The sequence below is a fragment of the Anolis carolinensis genome, unplaced genomic scaffold (assembly GCF_035594765.1).
Source record: "Anolis carolinensis isolate JA03-04 unplaced genomic scaffold, rAnoCar3.1.pri scaffold_12, whole genome shotgun sequence".
Lineage (NCBI taxonomy): Eukaryota > Metazoa > Chordata > Lepidosauria > Squamata > Dactyloidae > Anolis > Anolis carolinensis.
In genome coordinates, this window is record NW_026943823.1 from 13,938,371 (window position 1) to 13,961,858 (window position 23,488).

The following is a 23,488-nucleotide window of genomic DNA, read 5'->3' on the forward strand; positions in this document are numbered from 1 at the left end:
GCTGGGGCTAACAGCGACCGCTCATTCCGCTCCCGGGATTTGAACCTGGCACCTTTTGGTCCGCAAGTTTAGCAGCTCAGTGCTTTAACTACAACAAAATGCTTGATACCTGCCTCTCCTCCAGGCGAGGTAGAACATACATACAATCCATAGATAAACACATAGGACCATTAAAAAGTATATATTCAATGGCAAAGACCATACCAATAAAATTAAATACCCACCAATACATTAAAATTCATAGTTTAAAGCTGGGTGGGCCTGGAAGAGCCAATGGAAGGCAATATTCACCAACACTGCCATCTCCTGGCTGGAAAGGCTAATTGTTCCCATTTACCCCACTTAGGTCATCCGCATATATAAAGCTCTTCATGAGTGGTGGGCCTGAGGCTGTTAGGAATGGTGGGAGTTGAAGTCCAAAACACCCCGCGGGCCCAAGTTTGCCCAGGCCTGAACTCGACTATCCTATCTCTGTTGATTTCCCACAAAGTCCAGCGGTCACCATGGCAACTCAGAGTCCTAGAGCGGCACCTTTTTCCTCACGCCCCACTACCGGAAGTGTGCTCTTCCTCTCCTTCCGAGGGCCGCCCAGCGATGAAGTCCGCCTTCGTCACCGTCGGGACCACCAGCTTCGACGACCTCGTCGCTGCCATCGCGGCTCCGAAGGCTGTAAAGGCGAGTGTATCTGGTTCTGGTTTTAAGGGCGGAAATGGGCCTTGACGTTGGAGAGGATGCGTCACTTCCGGTGCCTTGCCCTTACCCTTCCAAGTGGGACTGTTTTCCAGCTTAGGATCTCCAAGGGTCTCTTCCTTGCAGCATTGGGATCTGTGTATGGCTTTTCTGGAAAGGTATCCAGGGACAGGAGATGCAGCTCAGTGTTTTCCCAAACTGTGGGCCTCCAGGTGTTTTGGAGTCCAGCTCCCAGAATCCCCAACTGCTGTCCAATCTGGCTGGGGATTCTGGGAGTTGGGAGTCCTAAACCAGGGAGAACCAACATTAGGGATCTGTGGCTTTGCAGCCGGGAAAGATGTCTAGAGACGTGTTTCCAAAATATTGGTCTTCCAACAATTTCAGATTTCAGCTTCTAGAATGCCAGAGTGTTGGCTGGGAATTCTGGGACTAGAAGTCCTCAAACCTGGAAAACCATATTTTGGGATCAACCGATTCACAGGATAGAGAGTTATCTAGGATACAAGCTATAGCAGTGTTTCCCAAACACTTGTCTTTAAGGTGTTGGGACTTCAGTTCCCATAATTCCCAACTATTGTCCAATCTGTCTGGGGATTCTGGTAGTTGAAGTCCTAAAACTTGAGAGAACCAACGTTAGGGATCTATGGCAGGTCAGAAAGAAAAGATACCTAGAGACATGATTAAACCAGTGTTTCCCAAACTTTAACCTTCAAGATATTTTGGGCTTAAACTCCCAGAATTCCCAACTGATAGCCAAACTTGCAGAGGATTTTGGAAGTTGAAATCCTAGAAATCTAGAGGAACAAGGTTTGGGAACTATAGTTTGGCCTGAAAGAGAGATATCTACAGACATGAGATAAATGCCAATGGTTCTCCAGCTTTAACCCTCCGGTTTTGGACTTCGGCTCCCCAAATTCCTGACTGCTAGCCAAGCAGGCAAGGGATTCTGGGAATTGAAGTCCAAAATACCTGGAGGACAAAAGTTTGGGATCTGCTGTGTTGTAAAAAAATAGATATTTAGTGACTTGAAAGCATGTTGAAGCTCATGTTTCTCTCTGGGCATGTAGCGCAATCTTGCATCTTTAATATTTGAGCTATATTTCCCTTTTACGCTGCAGGTTTTGCAGGATCTTGGCTACCGGAAACTGGTCCTCCAGGTCGGCAGGGGCTCCGTGTGCCCAGACCCATTCAGCACAAATACGTTCACATTGGAAGTCTTCAGGTTCAAGAACTCACTCACGGAAGAGGTGCAAGCTGCAGACCTAGTCATAAGTCACGCAGGTAAAAGTATTTGAAATTGGGAAGGTTTCATTTGTCGGCAGGCAGGGAGCATTCACAAAAAAATCCTTTTTTTCCATCTAATTGCTGCCAAACTTCAGGTTGTTTGTGTTTTACTGTGCAAAGCAAAATATTGAAGAGGAGAAGCGGGTAATATATAAAATATTGTTGTCATTATTATTTTCATGGCAAGATGTGTTCCTTTTGTCCTTCCGAGGCTGAGAGAGTGTGACTTGCCCAAGGCCACCTAACGAGTTTGAATGGCTAAGTGAGCATTTGAACCTGGATTTCCCATTGCTCAAACTGCTAAGCCACGCTGGCTCCTTATTCATCTCATACAGGCAGCACAAAGACGTGTAACAGTGTAAATAACTTTTTCTAAATGATTACCTTATTTATTATTATATTCTGCTTTATCCTTTTCTTAATCTCTGTTAGTTAACACCTCGCTTTGCATTATATATTGTTCACTAGCTTTGCCCGGCCACGCGTTGCTGTGGCTTATGGGAATTATTTGTTGGCCAGGTGGAATAGGAGTGAATAGCCTTGCAGCGTGAAAGTCTGGCCATTTTGTGGAGTGGTTGGAGTCGTAGCATTAATCAAAGAGGCGCTTTGAAGTGTGGGTACTTCCTTAGTAGGGGAATTCTTGTTTGGCCAGATTGAATGGTATTGAATAGGTTTGTAGGTTAAAAGCCTGGTCGGTTTGCACATAAGGTATTGTTGCTAGGTGAGGTTGAATGGGACAGAGTAGTGTTGTGGTTTCAAGGTTTGGGGGTTTTGTATGTAGGGGAAATGTTGGTTGGCCTGGTTGAAAAGTATTGAATAGCCTTGATGGTTGTAAGCCTGGTCGGGTTTTACCTTGCGGAATCCTTGGTTGGTCAGTTTGAATAGGAATTAATAGTGTCAGTGTGGGAGGTTTGAATGGTGGAATTAGCCACCTTGATTAATGGCCTTGCAGGTTGAAAGGGTATTTGTTTACTGTCTGGAGGAATGTTTTGTTGGGAAGTGTTAGCTGGTCCTGATTGTTTCGTTTGTAGAATTCCCAATTTCCCTGCTTTCCAAGTGTTGGTCTTTATTTCGTCTCCTGGTTTTAGAGATCATATTGTTTTCTATTATTATACCATAGTAAGTCTTATATATTTATAATGTTATATTAGGTGGTTAGAATTGGATTATATGAGGTCAGTTGTACATACCGTGTTTCCCCGAAAATAAGACAGTGTCTTATATTATTTTTTACTCCCAAAGATGTGCTAGGTCTTATTTTCAGGGGATGTCTTATTTTTCTATGAAGAAGAATTCATATTCATTGTTGAACCAAAAAAATGAACATTTATTCTATACTGTACAGTAGTTGTCATCACAAACCAACATAACTAAACCAGACAAACTGTGACTCCTGTCAAGAATTTATTGTTACTACCATTATTTCCATATACAACTGGTATGTAATCAGCCCCGAGTCCCTCTGGGGAGATGGAAGCGGGGTATAAAAATAAAATTATTATTATTATTATTATTATTATTATTATTATTATTATTATTATTATATTGTATGACACAGCAAACAAGACATGCTGGATTTCATATCACAAAATCACAAGTCAAACACTTCCCAAGTGTCTAGGACTGTGTGATGTATTATTATTATTATTATTATTATTATTATTATTATTATTATTATTATTATTATTATGTACATTTACCAATCCTGCATGTTCTGGTGTTTTGTTTGGCAGGCGCTAGGCATGCTTCCAAACAAAAACTTTGCTAGGTCTTACTTTTGGGGGAGGCCTTATATTTAGCAATTCAGCAAAACCCTCTACTAGGTCTTATTTTTTGGGGATGTCTTATTTTCAGGGAAACAGGGTAGTTGTATAAAATGTAGACTGAACTGGATTAGATGGCAGTGTAGAGTGAAGGTGATGTCATAGAGGAATATTATTTAGAATGCCAAGGTAGATAATCCAGTTTAAAGGAGATATTGGCAGATGTGCCTTGGTATTCTGGGTAATATTGTTGTGTGGCAGGGGTTTGAGTGTAGACTGCCACATAATGGAGTTGAAATCAGATAATCTGTATTTTCTAGGGACAGTAGTATGGATGAGGTCTAGATGCAGTTTGTCTGTGCCCTGGGATACAGGCGTGGGCCAACTTGGGCCTTTGCTGCAGGTGGTTTGGACTTCAACTCCCAGCATTTGTAACAGCCTGAGTCCCTTTTATTTTTTCTCTCAGAAGCTTAATGTGTTAGGAATGTTGAGAGTTGAAGTTGAAAACAGCTGGAGGGAAGGCTCAAGGGTGGGTGAAGAGTACCTGGTCGCCTGTTGTGGTTGTTGCTGTTGTGATTGTGTTTTTAGTGTAATTGTGTTGTATCTTACTTGAGGTGGGGATTATTGGTTGTGTTTGCAATTTTTGAGTTTGGGGGGTTTGGGGTTTTGTTGTTTTGTGAGTCGCCGTGATGCCAAAAGCCTTTTATATATATAGATTAGCTCAACATCAACATTGTTCACCCAGAAAGATATTAGTGAAGTCCAGGTTCTTTTGACCAAGATAGATAGATAGATCAATACAATACCAGGTCTATTTCAGCTTCCTGATGGAGCAGGGCTGGAATGCCTTGCTTTGCATCTATCTTCCTTCTCCTAATATTTAAGGGGCCGGAAGCTGTTTGGAGGTCTTGGAAGCTGGCAAACCGCTCCTGGTCGTTGTCAATGACAAACTTATGGACAACCATCAATTAGAACTGGCAAGGCAGCTGCACAGAGACGGGCACCTATTTTACTGCAGTAGCAGGTATGATGGACTCTTATTTATCACCTTTTGGCTTCGTCCTCAATTAATCAAATGCCATAGCATTTAATTGCCTTTTAAACTCTTATCCAGAGGTGCATCTACACTGTTGAATGAAGGCATTTTGGCGCCACTTGAATTGCTATAGAGTCATGGCAGGCAGTTGTCCTTTTACAAGGTCTTGAGCTTCCTCTACTGAAAAACCTAACTAAATACCATAATGCCATAGCATTGAAGCATGGCAGTAAAGTGCTGTCAAATTAAAAAACCAGTATTTAAAAACTCTAAAATCAAGATAGTAAATAAAGAAAAACACTCTGAAAACAGGGGAATTCCAGACAGGAAACAATCAGGGCCAGCTAATAACTCCCAACAAAGGATTGCCCCAGGCAGTAAACAGCCAGGCTTTGAAGCTGCAAGGCCATTCAATGCTAATCAAGGTGCTCAGTTAAAACATTCCCACTTGCCTCCAACAGACAAGAGTTCTTTCTCCCACCCTGGATATTCAACAACCTCTGAGGATGCCTGCCATAGATGTGAGCAAAATTTCAGGAGAGAATGCTTCTGGAACATAGCCATACAGCCCGGAAAACTCACAGTAACCCGGTGTCAAATTGCATTCATTCAGGAGTTTAGATGCATCCCAGGTTTGTCCACATCGCCCAGTTATAGCCATTTGACTTACCATAGGTCTGTGCAATAGAATTCTGGAAACTGTAGTTTGAGGGGTTTGCTGGATAAGAGTGATTCAAGCAGGTTTTCCCATTGCCTTCCCTTGAAGCTGAGAGAGTGCAACTTGCCCATGAATGGGAATTTGAACCCTGATCGTGTTAGGATACAAATGCAATGACACCCCATATTCACCATGTAGCGAAATACATTTGCTGTGATGAAATATGATGCCTTTTGTCGTTTTCCTGTAGGGACCTTGTGGAGACCCTCCGATCCATGGACTTGTCGACCCTGAAGCCTTTTCCTCGTGGACAACCAGAAAAGTTTGCAGAATTCCTGGACAAAGCGATTGGCATTTGAATAAATGGATCCATGCATTTGACATATTATCAGTTATCAAAAAATGAAATTAAAATCTGGATTTAATCAAATGATACCTCCGCAGGTCCATCTTGTTAGGGATGCCCTTAAGGACCAGAAAATGTTGGTTATTGCCATTTATACTTTTTATATCTTGAACATTCTCTTAGCTGTAGTAAATAAACATATGGAATGATTGAGGATCAGAAACCTTGTTCCTTTCCGACTTGTGACTCCTTTTACTCAATCCATTCAATTACTGGGAATTTGGCAAGTCAGCTCTTAGATAAATTACACTAATTGGTTCTAATCCAGGGAGTGGAGTGAGCTCCCCCTGTTAGCTCCAGCTTCTGCCAACCTAGCAATTCAAAAACATGCAAATGTGTGTAGATCAATGGGTAATGTGTTATGATTTGTTGTTCTATTTATATTCTGTTATATTGTATTGTTCTGGGCTTGGCCCCATGTAAGCCGCCCCGAGTCCCCGTTGGGGAGATGGTGGCAGGGTATAAAGTTTATTATTATTATTATTATTATTATTATTATTATTATTATTACCGCTCTGGCGGGAAGGTAATGGCGCTCCGTGCAGTCATGCCAGCCACATGACCTTGGAGGTGTCTACAGACAACACCGGCGCTTCAGCTTAGAAATGGAGATGAGCAACAACCCCCAGATTCGAACACAAATAGACTTAATGTCAGGGAAAAACCTTCACCTTTACCTAACCTAACCTCTGCTAAGGCAAAACTTCCACGATTAGCATTGAGCCATGGCACTTGAAGCAGCATCAGGCATTATCCAATGGCTCCAGTTACTGCAATGCTAGAAATGTGGAAACCAATGGGGAAAAAAGAAGGAACACACTCCTTTTACTCTGTGGGATGGGGATGCTACAGCTTTAACACTCCTTGTGCTGGAAAAGGTAATTTCAGCAGGTGTCGCTTGTCTTGCAAAGGCACCTGCTGAATATCCCTCTATTCTACAAGGATTAAAGATACAAGAGCCCAGTCTCTTGGTGGGTCTGTAGATAGTTTGTAGGTTGTGTTTCTTCATCGGCTTCTCTGTGTGGTCAGTGGTTCCCTTGATGTACGGCAAGAACACTTATCCTCTGGATGGGTCTTTGTATTTCTTCTCATGCATTGTTCTTGGCCTTGCAGCTCTTCTGATGTCTGTGGTGGAGTCTCCATTGGCCTGTAGAGCCCAGTTTAGGTGGTTCAGTTCCCCTTGGAGGAGGTGGGCTTCACAGATCACTCAAGTAAAAAAAGAAGCTCAATTAAAGCCCTGGCAGACAGTGCAAAAAGAACCAGTGAACCCACCTCCTCCAAGGGGAACTGAACCACCTGAACCGGGCTCTACAGGCCAATGGAGACTCCACCACAGACATCAGAAGAGCTGCAGGGCCAAGAACAAGACACTGTTACTAGGGAATGGAGTGGGAGAGAAGAAGCAGAATTTAAGGAACCTTTTAAAGGAACAATAAAAGTGTGGGAAAAAAGAAAGAAGAGGCTAAGTTCAGGCAATGAGAATAAGATGGCAACTATATGGCAAATTAATTACAATAATAACGAAAATATAGGCAGAACATTGAGATCAATTGAAAGTAGAGGGAAAAGGTTAGTGGAGGATTTGTATACAGTAGATGGAGACCCTGGAGAACAAAAATAAATTCAGAATTGGATAGGGTCAGGGAATTGGATTCAAAGCTGGGCTATAAGACAGGACATTTTTAGACTGAGGGAAAAATTAGAGAACAAGTCCATTTGAGAAAGTGATTAGGAATGTTTGAGAGAGGAAAAGAAAGTGGCAGGAGATCTGTACGAACAAATTATAGCAGTAAAAGAAGAAATAATAGAAGAAATTTTCCAAACATGAAGAAGACATGGAAATTGAGAGGGAAGATATACAAAGGGAAATAAGTAATATAGCAAAAGAAAAGTACACTGTATTAAGGGAAGCAAGAAGGAAAATGTTACAAAAATGGTACAGAACTCCTGCACAACTTTCACGTTTTTTACCAGGGATGAAGGATAGGTGTTGGCACGGTTGTGAACAAAAAGGGCTGTTTAATCATATGATATGGGAGTGCGATCGGGTACAAGAATACTGGAGAATGATTGAAGGAGAAATCAATAGAATGCTAAATCTACAAATAGTAATAGTTAATAGAAATAGGGGCCCCTGGTGGCTAGTGTGTTAAAGTGCTGAGCTGCTGAACTTGCGGACCAAAAGGTGCCAGGTTCAAATCCCGGGAGCGGAATGAGCGCCTGCTGTTAGCCCCAGCTCCTGCCAACCTAGCAGTTTGAAAACATGCAAATGTGAGTAGATCAATAGGTACCATTCCGGTGGGAAGGTATGGGCGCTCCATGCAGTCATGCCGGCCACATGACCTTGGAGGTGTCTATGGACAACGCCAGCTCTTCGGCTTAGAAATGGAGATGAGCACCAACCCCCAGAGTCGGACACGACTGGACTTATCATCAGGGGAAAACCTTTACCTTTACCTTTAATAGAAATGTACTAGATGCAAGGATAACAGAAGTGAAGAATATACAAAAAGAAAAAATGGTTGACAAATTAATAGCATGTGCACAAATTGTTTTAGTGAGGGGTTGGAAAGATAAAACAAAATGGACTCTGACGAATTGGTATAAGTATATAGTTGATATATTAAATGTGGAAATCACAAATTGCCAATGGAATAATATAGATAAAATTGAAAAGATTGCAATGATTAAGGGGATGTGGGAACCAGTTAAGAACTATTTTGAAAACATACTAAGATGTGGAGTGGAAAAATTAAGATTGAAATTGATATTTCAAATGTAACTTATGTAGTTGGTGAATAAATTGTGTGTACAAGGAGGGGAGGGTGGGAGTGGGATAAAACGACAAAACACAATAAAAACAAATTTTAAAAAAGATAAACCAGAAGTCTTATCTTAATAAACAACAAAATATGAAGAAGAAAAAAAGAACACAACACTATTACAAATCGTAATGTAAATATCTGATCTGCAGGATGTATTTTCATTCACGAGACCAAATTTGGCACAAATCCCTGATACGCCCAAATTTGAATACGGGTGGAGTTGGTGAGGATTGATTTTGTCATTTGGGAGTTACTGGGATTTGTAGTTCACCTACAATCAAAATGCATTCTGAACTCCACCAATGATGGAATTGAACCAAACTTGGCACACAGAACTCCCATGACCAACAGAAAATACTGGAAGGGTTTGGTGGGCATTGACCTTGAATTTTGGAGTTGTAGTTCACCTACATCCAGAGAGCACTGTGGATCCCAAACGATGATGGGATGAATACTCGATATGCCTAAATTTGAACATGGGCAGAGTTTGTCGAAAGTAGACCTTGACATTTGGGAGTTGTAGTTGCTGGGATTTATAGTTCACCTACAATCAAAGAGCTCCTTGAACCCCAACGATAGAATTGGGCCAAACTTCCCACACAGAACCCCCATTACCAACAGAAAATACTGGAGGGATTTGGATTCCTATCGCCATCAGAAATATGTGTTTGTGATGGTCTCTGGTGACCCCTCTGAAACCCCCTTGTGACCCCCCCAGGGGTCCTGACCCCCAGGTTGAGAAACGCTGCTGTATGGTGTTTCAATGCTTATCAAGGCGGCCAGTTGCAACATTCATACTCAGAAGAAGGGGATTTCAGACTGGAAATAATCAGGGCCAGCTAACACCTCCCAACAAAGGATTCCCTGAGACAGGAAGCAGCTAGGCTTTGAAGTTGCAAGGCTATTCAATACTATTGTGTTGTAAACCGCTTTGAGTCTCCCAAGGGGTGAGAAAAACAGTACAGAAATGCAGATAATAATAATAATAATAATAATAATAATAATAATAATAATAACTATGTGGCCCAAATTATTCATTGGAACTTATGCCTCAAGTACTACTTCCCAGAAGCAAAGAACTGGTGGGATCACAAATCTGCAAAAGTATTGGAGAATGAGCACGCAAAGATACTATGGGACTTCCGAATCCAGACTGACAAAGTTCTGGAACACAACACACCAGACCTCACAGTTGTGGAAAAGAAAAAGGTTTGGATCATTGATGTTGCCATCCCAGGTGACAGTCGCATAGACGAAAAACAACAGGAAAAACTCAGCCGCTGTCAGGACTTCAAGATTGAACTTCAAAGACTCTGGCAGAAACCAGTGCAGGTGGTCCTGGTGGTGATGGGCACATTGGGTGCCATGCCAAAAGATCTCAGCCGGCATTTGGAAACAATAGACATTGACAAAATTACCATCTGCCAACTGCAAAAGGCCACCCTACTGGGATCTGCGCGCATCATCCGAAAATACATCACACAGTCCTAGACACTTGGGAAGTGTTCGACATGTGATTTTGTGATATGAAATCCAGCATGTCTATCTTGTTTGCTGTGTCATAATAAAATAATAATAATAATAATCAAGTTGGCCAATTGCAAGATTCACACTGGCCTCAAACAGACAAGAGTTCGTTCTCCCACCCTGGACATTATTCTACTGATATATAAACCCCACTTGCCTAGTTTCCAACATACATCACAACCTCTGAGGATGCCTGTTATGGTTGTGGGCGAAATGTCAGGAGAGAATGCTTCCGGAATATGAAAATACAGCCCGGAACACTCACAGCAGCCCAGTGTTTTCGGCCAAGAAAGCCTTCAACAACACATTCTCACTGGGTGAGTTTGGGCGAGCTACACTCAAACTCAGAGGCAGGCAAAAAAAAAAAAAAAAAAAAAAAAAGAGGAAAAGAAGAGAAAAGCTGGCCATGAAGGAAAGGGGGGGGGGGTCACCTTTTGCTCCCACCTGCGTGGGGCACGTGAAGGTGGGGAAAGCAAAGCCCCAAATTGCCGGCAGCTGGGCGCGGGGACGCGCACGGGGCCCTCCAGCCTTCAAAGGCACGCGCCCCAGGCCGGAGCGCGCGTCCCTCGGGCTCCCCGGTCTCTCTCTCGGTCTCCTTTCTCTCTTCCTTTCGTTTCCCCTTCTGGAGAGGAGAGCCATGCAGAAGGGCTGGAAGAAGTACTTCGGGCAGAAGTCGCTCAGCGAGGTCACCATGGACGAGTACCTGGGCAGCCTGGGCCTCTACCGCAAGCTCACCGCCAAGGACGCCTCCTGCCTCTTTCGGGCCATTTCCGAGCAGGTGAAGACACAGGCCTTGCCCTTCTCCCCCCATCCTGGGTTCTCAGTGGCATTTCCTAATTGGTTCAGTCCTAAAAACATGGGAAAAGTCGATTACACTGCGGAAAGTCTGTTTTTGCGGGAGGGACATCCTGCTATAGCTCTCGTTTTGCAATGCATCTCAGAGAGAGTCTCAACCAATCCAACAGAGTTTGGGGGCAGCCACAAAAACAAAGTTTCTCGAGTAAGACAACTTACTTTCATGTGTTGTCGAAGGCTTTCATGGCCGGGATCACAATGTTGTTGAATGTTTTCCTGGCTGTATGGCCATGTTTTAGAAGTATTATCTCCTGACGTTTCGCCCACATCTATGGCAGGCATCCTCAGAGGTTGTGAGGTATGAAGAAACTAAGCTAGGAAGGTTCATATATATGTGGAAAGTCCAGGGTGAGAGAATCATAGAATCATGGAATAGTAGAGTTGGAAGAGACCTCATGGGCCATCTAGTCCAGCCCCCCCCAGCTAAGAAGCAGGAAATCTCATTCAAAGCACCCCCGACAGATAGCCATCCAGCCTCTGCTTAAAAGCCTCCATAGAAGGAGCCTCCACCACAGTCTGGGGCAGAGAGTTCCACTGCCGAACAGCTCTCACAGTGAGGAAGTTCTTCCTGATGTTCAGGTGGAATCTCCTTTCCTGTAGTTTGAAGCCATTGTTCCGTGTCCTAGTCTGCAGGGCAGCAGAAAAGAAGCTTGCTCCCTCCTCCCTATGACTTCCCTTCACATATTTATACATGTGAAGAACTCTTTTCATTAAAAAAAACCTCAAAAATCAGAACAGTAAATAAAGATATAGGAACCAAGGGCAGCTACGACTCTAAACAAAGGATATCCCCAGGCAGAAAGCCAGGAGATGAAACTATTCAATGCTAATTTAGGTGATTAACTACAACATTCAAGCTGGCCTCCAACTGACAAAGAGTTCTTCTCCCACCCTGGACTTTCCACAGATATATATGAACCTTACTTGCTTAGTTTCTTCATACCTCACAACCTCTGAGGATGCCTGCAATAGATGTGGGTGAAACGTCAGGAGAGAATACTTCTAGAACATGGCCAGACAGCCCGGAAAACATACAACAACCCCAACTTACTTTCAAATTACGTTACGCACCATTAAACAGAAAATAACACTTACAGGCCAGGAACATAATTATTTTTTGAAATTTGGTTACATAATGTTATAGGGCAGTCTATTGTTACTATTATTATTAGATAAAGGTTTCCCCCTGACGTTAAGTCCAGTCGTGTCCGAATGGAGTTGGTGCTTATCTCCATTTCTAAGCCAAAGAGCCGGCGTTGTCTGTAGACACCTCCAAGGTCATGTGGCCGGCATGACTGCATGGAGCACTGTTACCTTCCCGCTGGAGCAGTACCTATTGATCTACTCACATTTGTTTTCGAACTGCTAGGTTGGCAGAAGCTGGGGCTAGGAGCAGGTGCTCACTGCATTCCACGGATTCAAACCTGCGCCCTTTCAGTCTGCAAGTTCAGCAGCTCAGCGCTCTAACGTGCTGCTTATTATTATTATTATGACCGGGCTCATCCCCATGTAAGACACTCAGAGTCCTCTTGGGGAGATGGTGGTGGGATACAAAAATAAAGTACAGTAGAGTCTCACTTATCCAACACTCTGGATTATCCAACGCATTTTTTTAGTCAATGTTTTCAATAAATTGTGATATTTTAGTGCTAAATTCGTAAATACAGTAATTACTATGTAGCATTACTGCATATTGAACTACTTTTTCTGTCAAATTTGTTGTATAACATGATGTTTTGGTGCTTAATTTGTAAAATCATAACCTAATTTGATGTTTAATAGGCTTTTCCTTAATCCCTTCTTATTATCCAACATATTTGCTTATCCAACGTTCTGCCGGCCCGTTTATGTTGGATAAGTGAGACTCTACTGTAGTTATTATTACTATTGTTATTACGCGACATGAGCGAAGCCTCCCAGCAGGATTGTAATACACCCGGGCGTCCCTTGGGCAACATCTCTGTAGATTTATTTATTTACTAGCTTGGAGACCCAGCGGTGCCCGGGTCTTTTGAGAAACCTGTGTGGCAATCTTGGTCCAGATCCGAAGTCGGCTGAGTTCAGTGCTGTCTGTATAAGGGTGAACTACAACTCCTAGAGCCAAAGAACAATCACCCTGAAACCCTGCCTGTATGCTCAGTTGGGCATGATGAGGCAGTGTGCCAAGTTTGGTCCAGATCCGAAGTCGGCTGCGTTCAGTGGTGTCTGTTTAAGGGTGAACTACAACTCCCAGATCCAAAGGACAATCACCCCGAAACCGTGCCTGTATGCTCAGTTAGGCATGATGAGGCAGTGTGCCAAGTTTGGTCCAGATCCGAAGTCGGCTGGGTTCAGGGCTGTGTGTATAAGGGTGAACTACAGCTCCCAGAGCAAGAAGTGAGTGAAGCTACTTGGTCCATCCTCCCCCAATCTTCCCCAGGATGGAAAGGGGTTCGTGGTGGTTCTTTGTGGCAAGTTAGGTCCAGTTCCATCACTGGTGGGCATCGCAGTTGCCTGTGGGAGCCGTAGCGATTGAAAGTACTACAAATCCCATCACCCATGGTCCATTGACCCCCAAATGGCACCAGGGCGTAAAGTGTGTTATGGGGATCAAGTGTGCAAAGTTTGGTCCAGATCCGTATATAGATTTTGTGTTAAAAGCATTGCATAATAAATAAGTTTAAAAGTGATAAAATAAAGGAATCGCAAACAGCTGAATAGTTTTAGACCAAAAGTGGGCAACAGCAATTGCATTGTCCGTAGCTTTAAACAACCCCTCCTTCGTGCATGAGGCAGGGCATTGTGGGCAAGCATACATATGCGGAGTTGTTTGTTTTGCTCCACAGTCACACAAGGTGGAGGATCCCTCCAGGTAGTGCCACCTTGCCAAGTTGTCTTTAGATCTGCCCACTCCGCTTCCAAGTCTGTTCAGGGACTTCCAAGTTGCCCATTCTTGCTTTGCCCCTGGAGGAAGAACCTCATGGGGGGGCATCCAGTTGGGATTGCCAGGTTTAGCTGCCCAGAGGGACACCCTTGCTGCTGCTGGAGGAACATCAAGAGGAGTGGTGGTTCTCATGAAGCCCTTCCTTGATTTGAGTCTACTGGGAGGAGGCTGGTAGTCATGCAGTGGGTGGCTTTCACAATGTTCGACCTTATTTCTCTCGCAGTAAACAGCAACTTCCCGTCACACGTCAGGAGGGGCAATGCCAGCTAACTTGTAGAGTTTATCAACAGGTGTAGGTTTAAGGCATCCTGTGATTATTCTGCATGTTTTGTTCAGTGCTATGTCCACCTGCTTTGCATGGGCAGACTTGTGCCAGACAGGGCAGGCGTACTCAGCAGTTGAGAAAGACAAGGCCAGGGCTGATGTTCTTACTACTTGTGGGTCTGCACCCCATGCGCTGCCAGTCAGTTTCCGCAGGATGTTATTGCGTGCAGCTACTTTGTGCTTGATGTTCAAGCAGTGTTTCCTCTATGTTAGTGTTCGATCTAAGGTGACACCAAGATATTTAGGATGGAAACAACCTCTTTTTTGGAATTAATAAGGACAAACACAAAAAAGAATGTCCTTTATATTGGCTGAGTCAATGATGCTTTACTTTTCATGAAATAGTAAGAAGAGAGATACAAAAAGAATTGTCCATCTGTTCTTACAGTGTTCAAGCTCTTGGCCTTCCCAGGTAACTTTCAGTTTCCTGTTGGCTTCACGGTTACGTAGGTGGAAAGCGCATACTTGTGTCTTGGCAGGGTAAAGCATTGCATCTCTGTAGATGGCCAATTCTCTCACACCAGAAGCAACTTGCAGTGGGTTCTCAAGTCACTTCTGACACTATAAAATTATTATTTATTTTTGTCCCACTTTTCTCCCAAGGGAGTCAAAGCGGCTTTGGAAGAACAATGTGTTGTTGAAGGCTTTCCTGCCAGAGTAATTGGGTTTCTGTGAGTTTTCTGGGCTGTAGGTTCCACATCTATGGCAGGCATCCTCAAGAAGTTGTGAGGTCTGTTGGAAAGCAGGGAAGTCGGGTTTATATATCCCTGGAAGGTCCAGGATGGGAGAAAGAACTCTTATCTGTTGGAGGCAAGTGTGAATGTTGCAATTGGCCACCTTGATTAGCATTGAATGGCCTTGCAGCTCCAACGCCTGGCTGCTTATTGTCTGGGGTAGTACTTTGTTGGGAGGTATTATCTGAACCACTTAACAACCACCATGTCAGACTACACAGCGAAACCATTGAAATCCACAAACATGTGGTCAATTTCAACAGAAAGGAAGAAACTATGAAAATGAACAAAATCTGGCTACCAGTATTTTAAAAAATCTAAAATCAGGACAGTAAATAAAGAACAACACTCTGAAAACAGTGGAATTCCAGACAAGAAACAATCAGGGCCAGCTAACCTCCCAACAAAGGATTCCCCCAGACAGGAAACAGCCAGACCTAGAAGCTGAAAGGCTATTCAATACTAATCGAGCTGGCTAATGATAACATTCACAGCTGCCTCAAACTGACAAGAGCTCTTTCTCCCATCTTGGACATTCCACAGACATATAAATTTGCCTAGTTTCCAACAGACCTCACAACCTCTCAGGATGCCTGCCATAGATGTGGGAGAACCATCAGGAGAGAATGCTTCTGGAACATGGCCGTACAGCTCGGAAATCTCACGGCAACCCAGTGATTCTGGCCATAAAAGCCTTCAACAACACATTACTAGCATTCATTCAGTGGCTGATGGCAGAGGTATGTTTTACATGGCAGATCAAGTGATGTAAAGCTGCATTCATTCCACAGTGTAGACACACCCTTAATCAAATCAAAGGAGCACCGAATGCTGCCTTCAAGTTCCTAATTGTAAAGATCTGTTTATTTTTCTTATTGCAGGTGTATGCTTGCCAGATCCATCACATGGCAGTCAGAAAAGCTTGTGTGGCCTTCCTAAGGAAAAACAAGCAGAATTTTGAGTCCGTAAGCATCACCATTTATAACAGCTAATCTTTAAATATATACCTTTGGGAACAAGTTGAGCATAGAAACTTCTATTTATTGATTGCACTATGTAACAACATTTGAAAAATTGGACCTCACAACGTCTGAGGATGCCTGCCATAGATGTGGGTGAAATGTCAGGAGAGAATGCTGTGAGATCCTGGGAGCTGTACTTCAGTGGGGTAGAGGAGGTGAAAGACCTTCTAAAACTATGGCTTTCTTGCTATCATAACATTGATCTTGGGTATTGAAAGTGGCGTCAAACTGGATTAATTCAATATAGATGGTGGTGAAGACAGGTCTGCTATCTCAGTTCACTGTGTTCTCTTTTTGGTTAAGTATGTGGAAGGATCGTTTGAGAAATACCTGGAACGGCTTGGAGACCCAAAGGTAAGCCTGGCATTTTGGAATATGTTTTAGGGTTGCCTTGAAGCATTGGGAGTCATTATATTTGGAAAATTTAATTACAGGTCCAGCTCTGGCTTGAATAAAGCTGAGCAAGCAACTCCTAGAACCCATAAGGAGAGCAGAATGGTGGCAGAAATCCTCCTGATTTATTCCCATATAGACTTTTTTCCTGACTATTGCATATTCTAACAATCTTTGGCAAGAAATAAACAAGCAAATCTATAAAAATGACAGATACATTTATATTTTAAAAGTTACTATAGCAGAATACATTGTTTAGCACTAACGTAACTTCTTCCGTCAAAACATGAGATCCTTCAACATCTGAGGATGCCTGCCATAGATGTGGGAGAAACGTCAGGAGAGAATGCTTCTGGGACATGGCCACACAGCCCCGAAAACTCACAGCAGCAACCCATAAAATATTTTTTATCCCTAAATTCAGTCCCAGACAGACATAGCTAAATTCAGTCAAATGAGCATTGCAACTTGTAAAGATACATAGTATTTTTATAGTTGCCTTTACTTTTAAGTGGGTTTATGCTATTTTATGAATTATTATACATAATATAATATTATACATATAATTATTATACAGGGTGTTTGAAAAAGAATTCCCTAGTTTTAAGTATAAATACAGTAAAACTAGGGAGTTCTTTTTCAAACACCCTGTATTATTCACACTGGGTTATTTGAAAAAGTAATTTTTTAATTGTACAAAATGTATAAGGTTATAGACTAACTACAAGTGACATCATGCCAGGTTAGCCCTACAAAACATCATCAGTATTTAGTTTGTCATGTTGGGCAAGTTAGATGCATCATTGGTGGAGTTGTTCTCTGGCTGCAGGATAAACTACAACTCCCACCATGGTGAATTAATTCTCTCTAACCCCTACTGAAGGTTCAGTTGGTCATGGGGTTCTGTGTGCAATGTCACTGCAGGGAGGGCCATTGGTGTCTCCTGAGTAGTGGCAGCTATAGCTATTTCTGGAAGTGGGAGCCTCCCTGTGTAAGTGGGCACCTCAGCCACACACACATATTTTTTCACTGTTAGTACGTGTATAGGTTTTTTTTCTATAATTTTTTATTGATTTTCCAGAAATTTAGGGAATTACATTACAAAAATTGTGAGGATGGAAAAGGAGAAAGAAGGGAAAAAGAAGAAAAAAATAAAATAAAAAATAAAAATAATTATTACACACAGCTAGCAGACAGCAAAAAAGAAGAAAAAAAGGGGGAGGGGAAGCCAAAAAACAAAAAGCACACCAATAACTTCCGGTCGATTCTACAGGGTCAGGAATTCATTTACATTATGCTATAAATTTTCTCTGCTCATATCCCCGCACATTCTCAGTCTGACGCGTGTCTATCTTTGCTCTGACCAACTATTCAAAATTAATCTGATGTTTCCCTTGTAAAAATTTTTTTACTGGTGACCAGTCTATCCTTTGTTTTTTGGTATAATCTTGCAGTAAAAAGGTCATAGTATCCATGTCCATGTATTCCCTCAATTTGGTGATCCATGCGTCTTCCGATGGGATATCTTTCGAACACCATCTTTGAGCTATTAAAGCTCGAGCAGCTGCTGTTATGTGAAAGAATAATATATCTTCATTTCTTTCTAAGTGAAAGTCGGTAATATTTAACAAATAATATTCAGGTTTAAAATTGCAATTCTTATCTAAGATTTCTTTTGCATAATTATGTATCATTTTCCAGAAACTTTTGACCTCTTTACATTCCCACCATACATGTAAAAAAGTCCCTTTTTTATTATTGCATTTCCAACATTCTTTTTTTCTGGTTTTTGTAAAATTTAGATAATTTCTGGGGGGGGGGGGGGGTTAGGTACCATCGGAAAAACATTTTGTACCAATTCTCCCTAGTATGTGTATAGGATTATTATTATTATTATTATTATTATTATTATTATTATTATTATTATTATTATTACTGCAGTTTCTCAAGTAGCTCCTGATATGGAAAAAATATTATTATTATTATTATTATTATTATTATTATTATTATTATTATTATTATTATATTGGTGCAATGCTGTCTTCACTAATTGCTTTCCAAATAAATTGTCTTCTGTTCTATACAAACAGGAAAGTGCTGGACAACTAGAAATCAGTGCCTTCTCCTTGATCTATAAGTAAGTATTCAGTCTTCTACCATAAAGCCTTTTTGACAACTGGGAGAAGATAGAAGTGGTGTAAATCTATATGGTCATCACTTTTGCCACCTTTACAAGTCAAATACTATGGCGTTCCCTCTGATGACCATAAAATACACTGTTTCCTCTTGACACTTGAAATGTGTGTTTTCATGTTTCTTGCTCAACTCTTGTCCTCCAGTCGAGACTTCATTCTGTACCGGCATCCTGGAAAGCCGCCTTCCTATGCTACTGACAATGGCTTTGAGGAAAAGGTAAGGAAATTGCATTGTGATGGAACTCGGAAGTGAAATGGATGTGAGACAAGAATATATGTGTTCTTCTATGGATGCATCTACACCAGGCATGGGCAAACTTTGGCCCTCCAGGTGTTTTGGACTACAACTTCCACAATTCCTAACAGCCGGTAATAATAGTAATAATAGAACAAGAGTTTGGTTCAGTTCCTTTCTTTAGACCATGGATCCCAGGTTCATCTAGGCTTACTGGATAGCTTACCGTTTCCTAAACTCTGAAAAATATCTGTTGTTGTCGGTGCCGTCCTCCTCCTCCTTGTTATATTATTGTTGTTGTTACTATGTTTTGTAACCTCAGATTTGCCTTCCAGATACTACTATGTTCCTCCAGTAATGGCCACTATGATTCTGTGTACAGCAAACAATTCCAGGCAAATGCTGCCATTTGCCAAGGTAAATGAAATGTTGCCATTTCTCCCCATTCTCTTTATTTGATGCTATTAGCTACCCAAAATATGGAATGTAGCCTTCTAGAGACTATTGGTCTGATGAGCACAAGGTTGGGTTCTTTGTTAGACTTTTACTCTGCCTTGTAAAGCCTTGCACTTTGTTTTCCCAGCTGTCTTATATGAGATCCTGTACAAATATGTCTTCAAAGTGGATGAGGAAGAACTGAGAATGGCCCTGGAGATGTTTCGGAGCGGGTCCAAGAAGAACAGGAACAGCACTTCGGTCGGGAGTGAGGAGGCCAACTTCGAGGCTGTTCCTGAGAGAGGCTTCCGAAGTTCTCCAGAAAAGAGGTACAGTACTACTTGCCCTGGCATCAAAGCCAGGTATTGGCAAATAAATAAGTAAACAACACAGGTGCATTTACTGTGTTTTTTTCTTTCTTTACAACTTGTGCGCATTTGTTAATATGTGGAACTGGGGTGGATATACAAGCCTGTATTCCAAACTGCAAACTTCTGCTCCTCTGTTTTTCTACTGTCCTACTTCCTTCATAAATGTCAAATACAAATGGCCTTTAGCCTTCTCTGTCCAAAGGTACTTCTGCCATACCAAACAACATATCCCAGTATTCTATAGCAGTTATAGTAGTATCCAAGTGCATTAATTCCATAGTGTATATGCACCCTTAGTTGCATCTGGTATATAGGATAGTAAAGATAAAGGTTTCCCCTTGACATTAAGTCTAGTCAAGGACAACTCTGGGGGTTGGTGCTCATCTCCATTTCTAAGCCGAAGAGTCGGCGTTGTCCGTAGATGCCTCCTAGGTCCTGGGGCCTGCATGACTGCATGGAGCACCCTTATCTTCCCACCAAAGCAGTACCTATTGATCTACTCACATTTTCATGTTTTCAAACTGCTAGGTTGGCAGAAGCTGGGGCTAACAACAGGAGCTCACCCTGTCCTGTGGATTCAAACCACCAACCTCCTGGTCAGCAAGTTCTACCGCTTAGCAGTTTAACCTGCTGTGCCACCACAGCCCTGTACACCGTGTGCATCGGATACACACACACACATATCCATATTACCATGTGTATAGACATACCAAGGAGCCCCGGTGGCGAAGTGTGTTAAAGCACTGACCTGCTGAACTTGCAGACTGAAAGGTCCCAGGTTCAAACCCTGGGAGTGGCGTGAACGGCCGCTGTTAGCTCCAGCATCTGCCAACCTAGCAGTTCGAAAACATGGCAATGTGAGTAGATCAATAGGTACTGCTCTGGCGGGAAGGTAATGGCGCTCCATGCAGTCATGCCGGCCACATGACCTTGGAGGTGTCTACGGACAACACCGGCTCTTCGGCTTAAAAATGGAGATGAGCACCAACCCCCAGAGTCAGACATGACTGGACTTATCGTCAGGGGAAACCTTTACCTTTGCCTATAGACATATTACCATGTGTATAGATATAAGCAAACTGCAAAGATATGCCATTAGGATGATCAATATTTGGAAGGAAGTATTTTTGCAATTTTCCCCGTAAGAAAATACTGTGGCTGCACCGATGCTTGGGGCACCGCTTGGTGGTGCCATTGGGCTTCCAATGTTTCCAAAAAACTTAACGGCTAGCCTTGCTTTTCAGCACTTGGACAGCACCAGCGCTGTTTAAATCTCTGTTTCATTCTCTCTCAGACCTCAGGATTGGGAAGGATTTGAGCCCGCCAACCAGCTGGAGGAAAACTGCAAACAAGGCGTTGAAGAGGCAAAGGTTTGGCAGCTTAAAAGGCAATGGGATTGAGACTATAAATCAGATATGGGCAAGCTTGGGCCCGCCAGGTGTTTTGGATTTCAACTCCCACCATTCCTAGTAGCCTCAGGTCCCTTCCTTTTCCCCCTCAGCCGCTTAAGCGGGAAAAGGAAAGGGCCTGAGGCTATTAGGAATGGTGGGAGTTGAAATCCAAAACACCTGGAAGGCTGATGTTTGCTTATGCCTGCTATAAACCCTTAATTTGACTTGATGTTCATATTGAAATGCTGTCATTAAAAGCAAATGAAGACCAGGACTATAAACGACAAAACATAAAACACAAATTACTGGGGGGTTCAAAACCCAAACTTTCTTGAAGTCGAACAGATACTTCTCCTTGGTCTTTTAATTCGGTTCCTTTTCCATTTTGCAGCCTCCGGAAAACCCCAAGATGCCCTTTCCTTACAAAGTGCTGAAAGCATTGGACCCTGAGATCTATCGCAACATCGAGTTTGATGTTTGGTTGGATAGTAGGAAAGGTATCTCAATCTGTATGGAAGAATACTTTTGCACATTAAAGATATATAAACACCCATCTTGCATTCTGTACAAGAAGAAAGCTGGGATATACATTGAGTAAATGCTTAGGTAATGACATAATACAGTAGAGTCTCACTTATCCAACATAAACGGGCTGGCAGAATGTTGGATAAGTGAATATGTTGGATAATAAGGAGGGATTAAGGAAAAGCCTATTAAACATCAAATTAGTTTATGAATTTACAAATTAAACACCAAAACATCATGTTGTACAACAAATTTGACAGAAAAAGTAGCTCAATACGCAGTAATGCTATGTAGTACAGTAGAGTCTCACTTATCCAACACTCGCTTATCCAACATTCTGGATTATCCAATGCATTTTTGTAGTCAATGTTTTTAATACATCATGATATTTTGGTGCTAAATTTGTAAATACAGTAATTACTACATAGCATTACTGCGTATTGAACTACTTTTTCTGTCAAATTTGTTGTACAACATGATGTTTTGGTGTTTAATGATGTTTAATAGGCTTTTCTTTAATTTCTCCTTATCCAACATATTTGCTTATCCAACGTTCTGCCGGCCCGTTTACGTTGGATAAGCGAGACTCTACTGTAATTACTGTATTTATGAATTAAGCACCAAAATATCACGATGTGTTGAAAACATAGATTACAAAAATGCATTGGATAATCCAGAACGTTGGATAAGTGAGACTCTACTGTACATTCTTTTTCTACTTAGTTTATTTCCTTAGTGTTGACATATCTACTATTCTTTTGCTAGTGCAAAATATTGTCAGAAAAGGGCTGGTATGGAAAATGCTTCCTTTGTTTCCTTCTGTTGTAGAACTTCAAAAAATGGACTACCTGGTGTTTGCTGGGAGACAGTACTATCTAGGGGACAAGTGTCAGGTTAGTCCTGTTAAGTTTGTTTAGTTAATACATTTATTTATTTTGTCAGGAGCGATATGAGGATACAGTTATAATGTATTTAAAAACACAAACAATGTTAAAAACTTGACATTATACTAGAATTCCTTTGATCAGAAGCTGGCCACTTGGAGTGTTGCTGTGAGAAGGTCCTCCATTGTGCATGTGGCAAGGCTCAGGCTGCATTGTAGTAAGTAGCCTGTGGTTTGCTCGCCACACTCACATGTCATGGATTCCACTTTGTAGCCCCATTTCTTAAGATTGGCTCTGCATCTTGTGGCCGCAGAGTGCTGTCTGCTCATCGCCTTCCAAGTCGCCCAGCTTTCCATGTGCCCAGGAGGGAGTTTCTCATCTCGTATCAGTCACTGATTGAGGTTCTGGGTTTTAGCCTGTCACTTTTGGACTCTTGCTTACTGGGGTGTTCCTGCAAGTATTTCTGTAGATCTTAGGAAGTTTCCTGGTTTAAGGCACTGGCATACTGGCTGATATCTGAACAGAGGATGGGCCGGAGATGTCAATGCCTTGGTCTTTTCATTACTGGCTGCTACTTCCCAATGGATATCAGGTAGTGCAATCCCAGCTAGACAGTATCATTTCTCCAGCAGTGTTGGATGTAGACATCCTGTGATAATGCGACATGTTTAATTTAGAGCCACATCCACTGTTTTAACATGGTGAGATGTATTCCACGCTGGACATGCATATTCAACAGCAGAGTAGCAAAGCGCAAGGGCAGATGTCTTCCTTGTATCTGGTTGTGATCCCCAGGCTGTGCCAGTCAGTTTTCGTATGATATTATTTCTAGCACCCACTTTTGCTTGATATTCAAGCAGAGCTTCTTATAAGTCAGAGCATAGTCCAGAGTGTCTCCCAGGTATTTGGGTGTGCTGCAATGCTCCAGTGGGATTCCTTCCCAAGTGATCCTCAGAGCTTGAGATGCTTGTCTGGTCTTAAGATGAAAAGCACACACCTGTGTTTTAGTTAA

At 42.3% G+C, this 23,488-nt stretch overlaps 1 protein-coding gene across 1 annotated transcript in view; it reads left to right on the top strand.

The window, feature by feature from the left end:
- Positions 1-391: 391 nt before the first annotated feature.
- The window catches only part of alg13 (ALG13 UDP-N-acetylglucosaminyltransferase subunit), a 52,678-nt gene continuing 29,581 nt past the window's right edge, over positions 392-23,488 (top strand). Inside the window, exons 1-14 of the mRNA XM_062964014.1 lie at positions 392-675; positions 1,809-1,971; positions 4,623-4,761; positions 5,682-5,787; positions 10,572-10,967; positions 15,907-15,990; positions 16,351-16,401; positions 18,531-18,577; positions 18,780-18,852; positions 19,206-19,287; positions 19,454-19,634; positions 20,971-21,046; positions 21,459-21,564; positions 22,421-22,485. Of these exons, the coding sequence (XP_062820084.1) occupies positions 400-675; positions 1,809-1,971; positions 4,623-4,761; positions 5,682-5,787; positions 10,572-10,967; positions 15,907-15,990; positions 16,351-16,401; positions 18,531-18,577; positions 18,780-18,852; positions 19,206-19,287; positions 19,454-19,634; positions 20,971-21,046; positions 21,459-21,564; positions 22,421-22,485 (1,845 nt within the window). The 5' untranslated portion in view covers positions 392-399. The remainder of the gene's footprint in view (positions 676-1,808; positions 1,972-4,622; positions 4,762-5,681; positions 5,788-10,571; positions 10,968-15,906; positions 15,991-16,350; positions 16,402-18,530; positions 18,578-18,779; positions 18,853-19,205; positions 19,288-19,453; positions 19,635-20,970; positions 21,047-21,458; positions 21,565-22,420; positions 22,486-23,488) is intronic.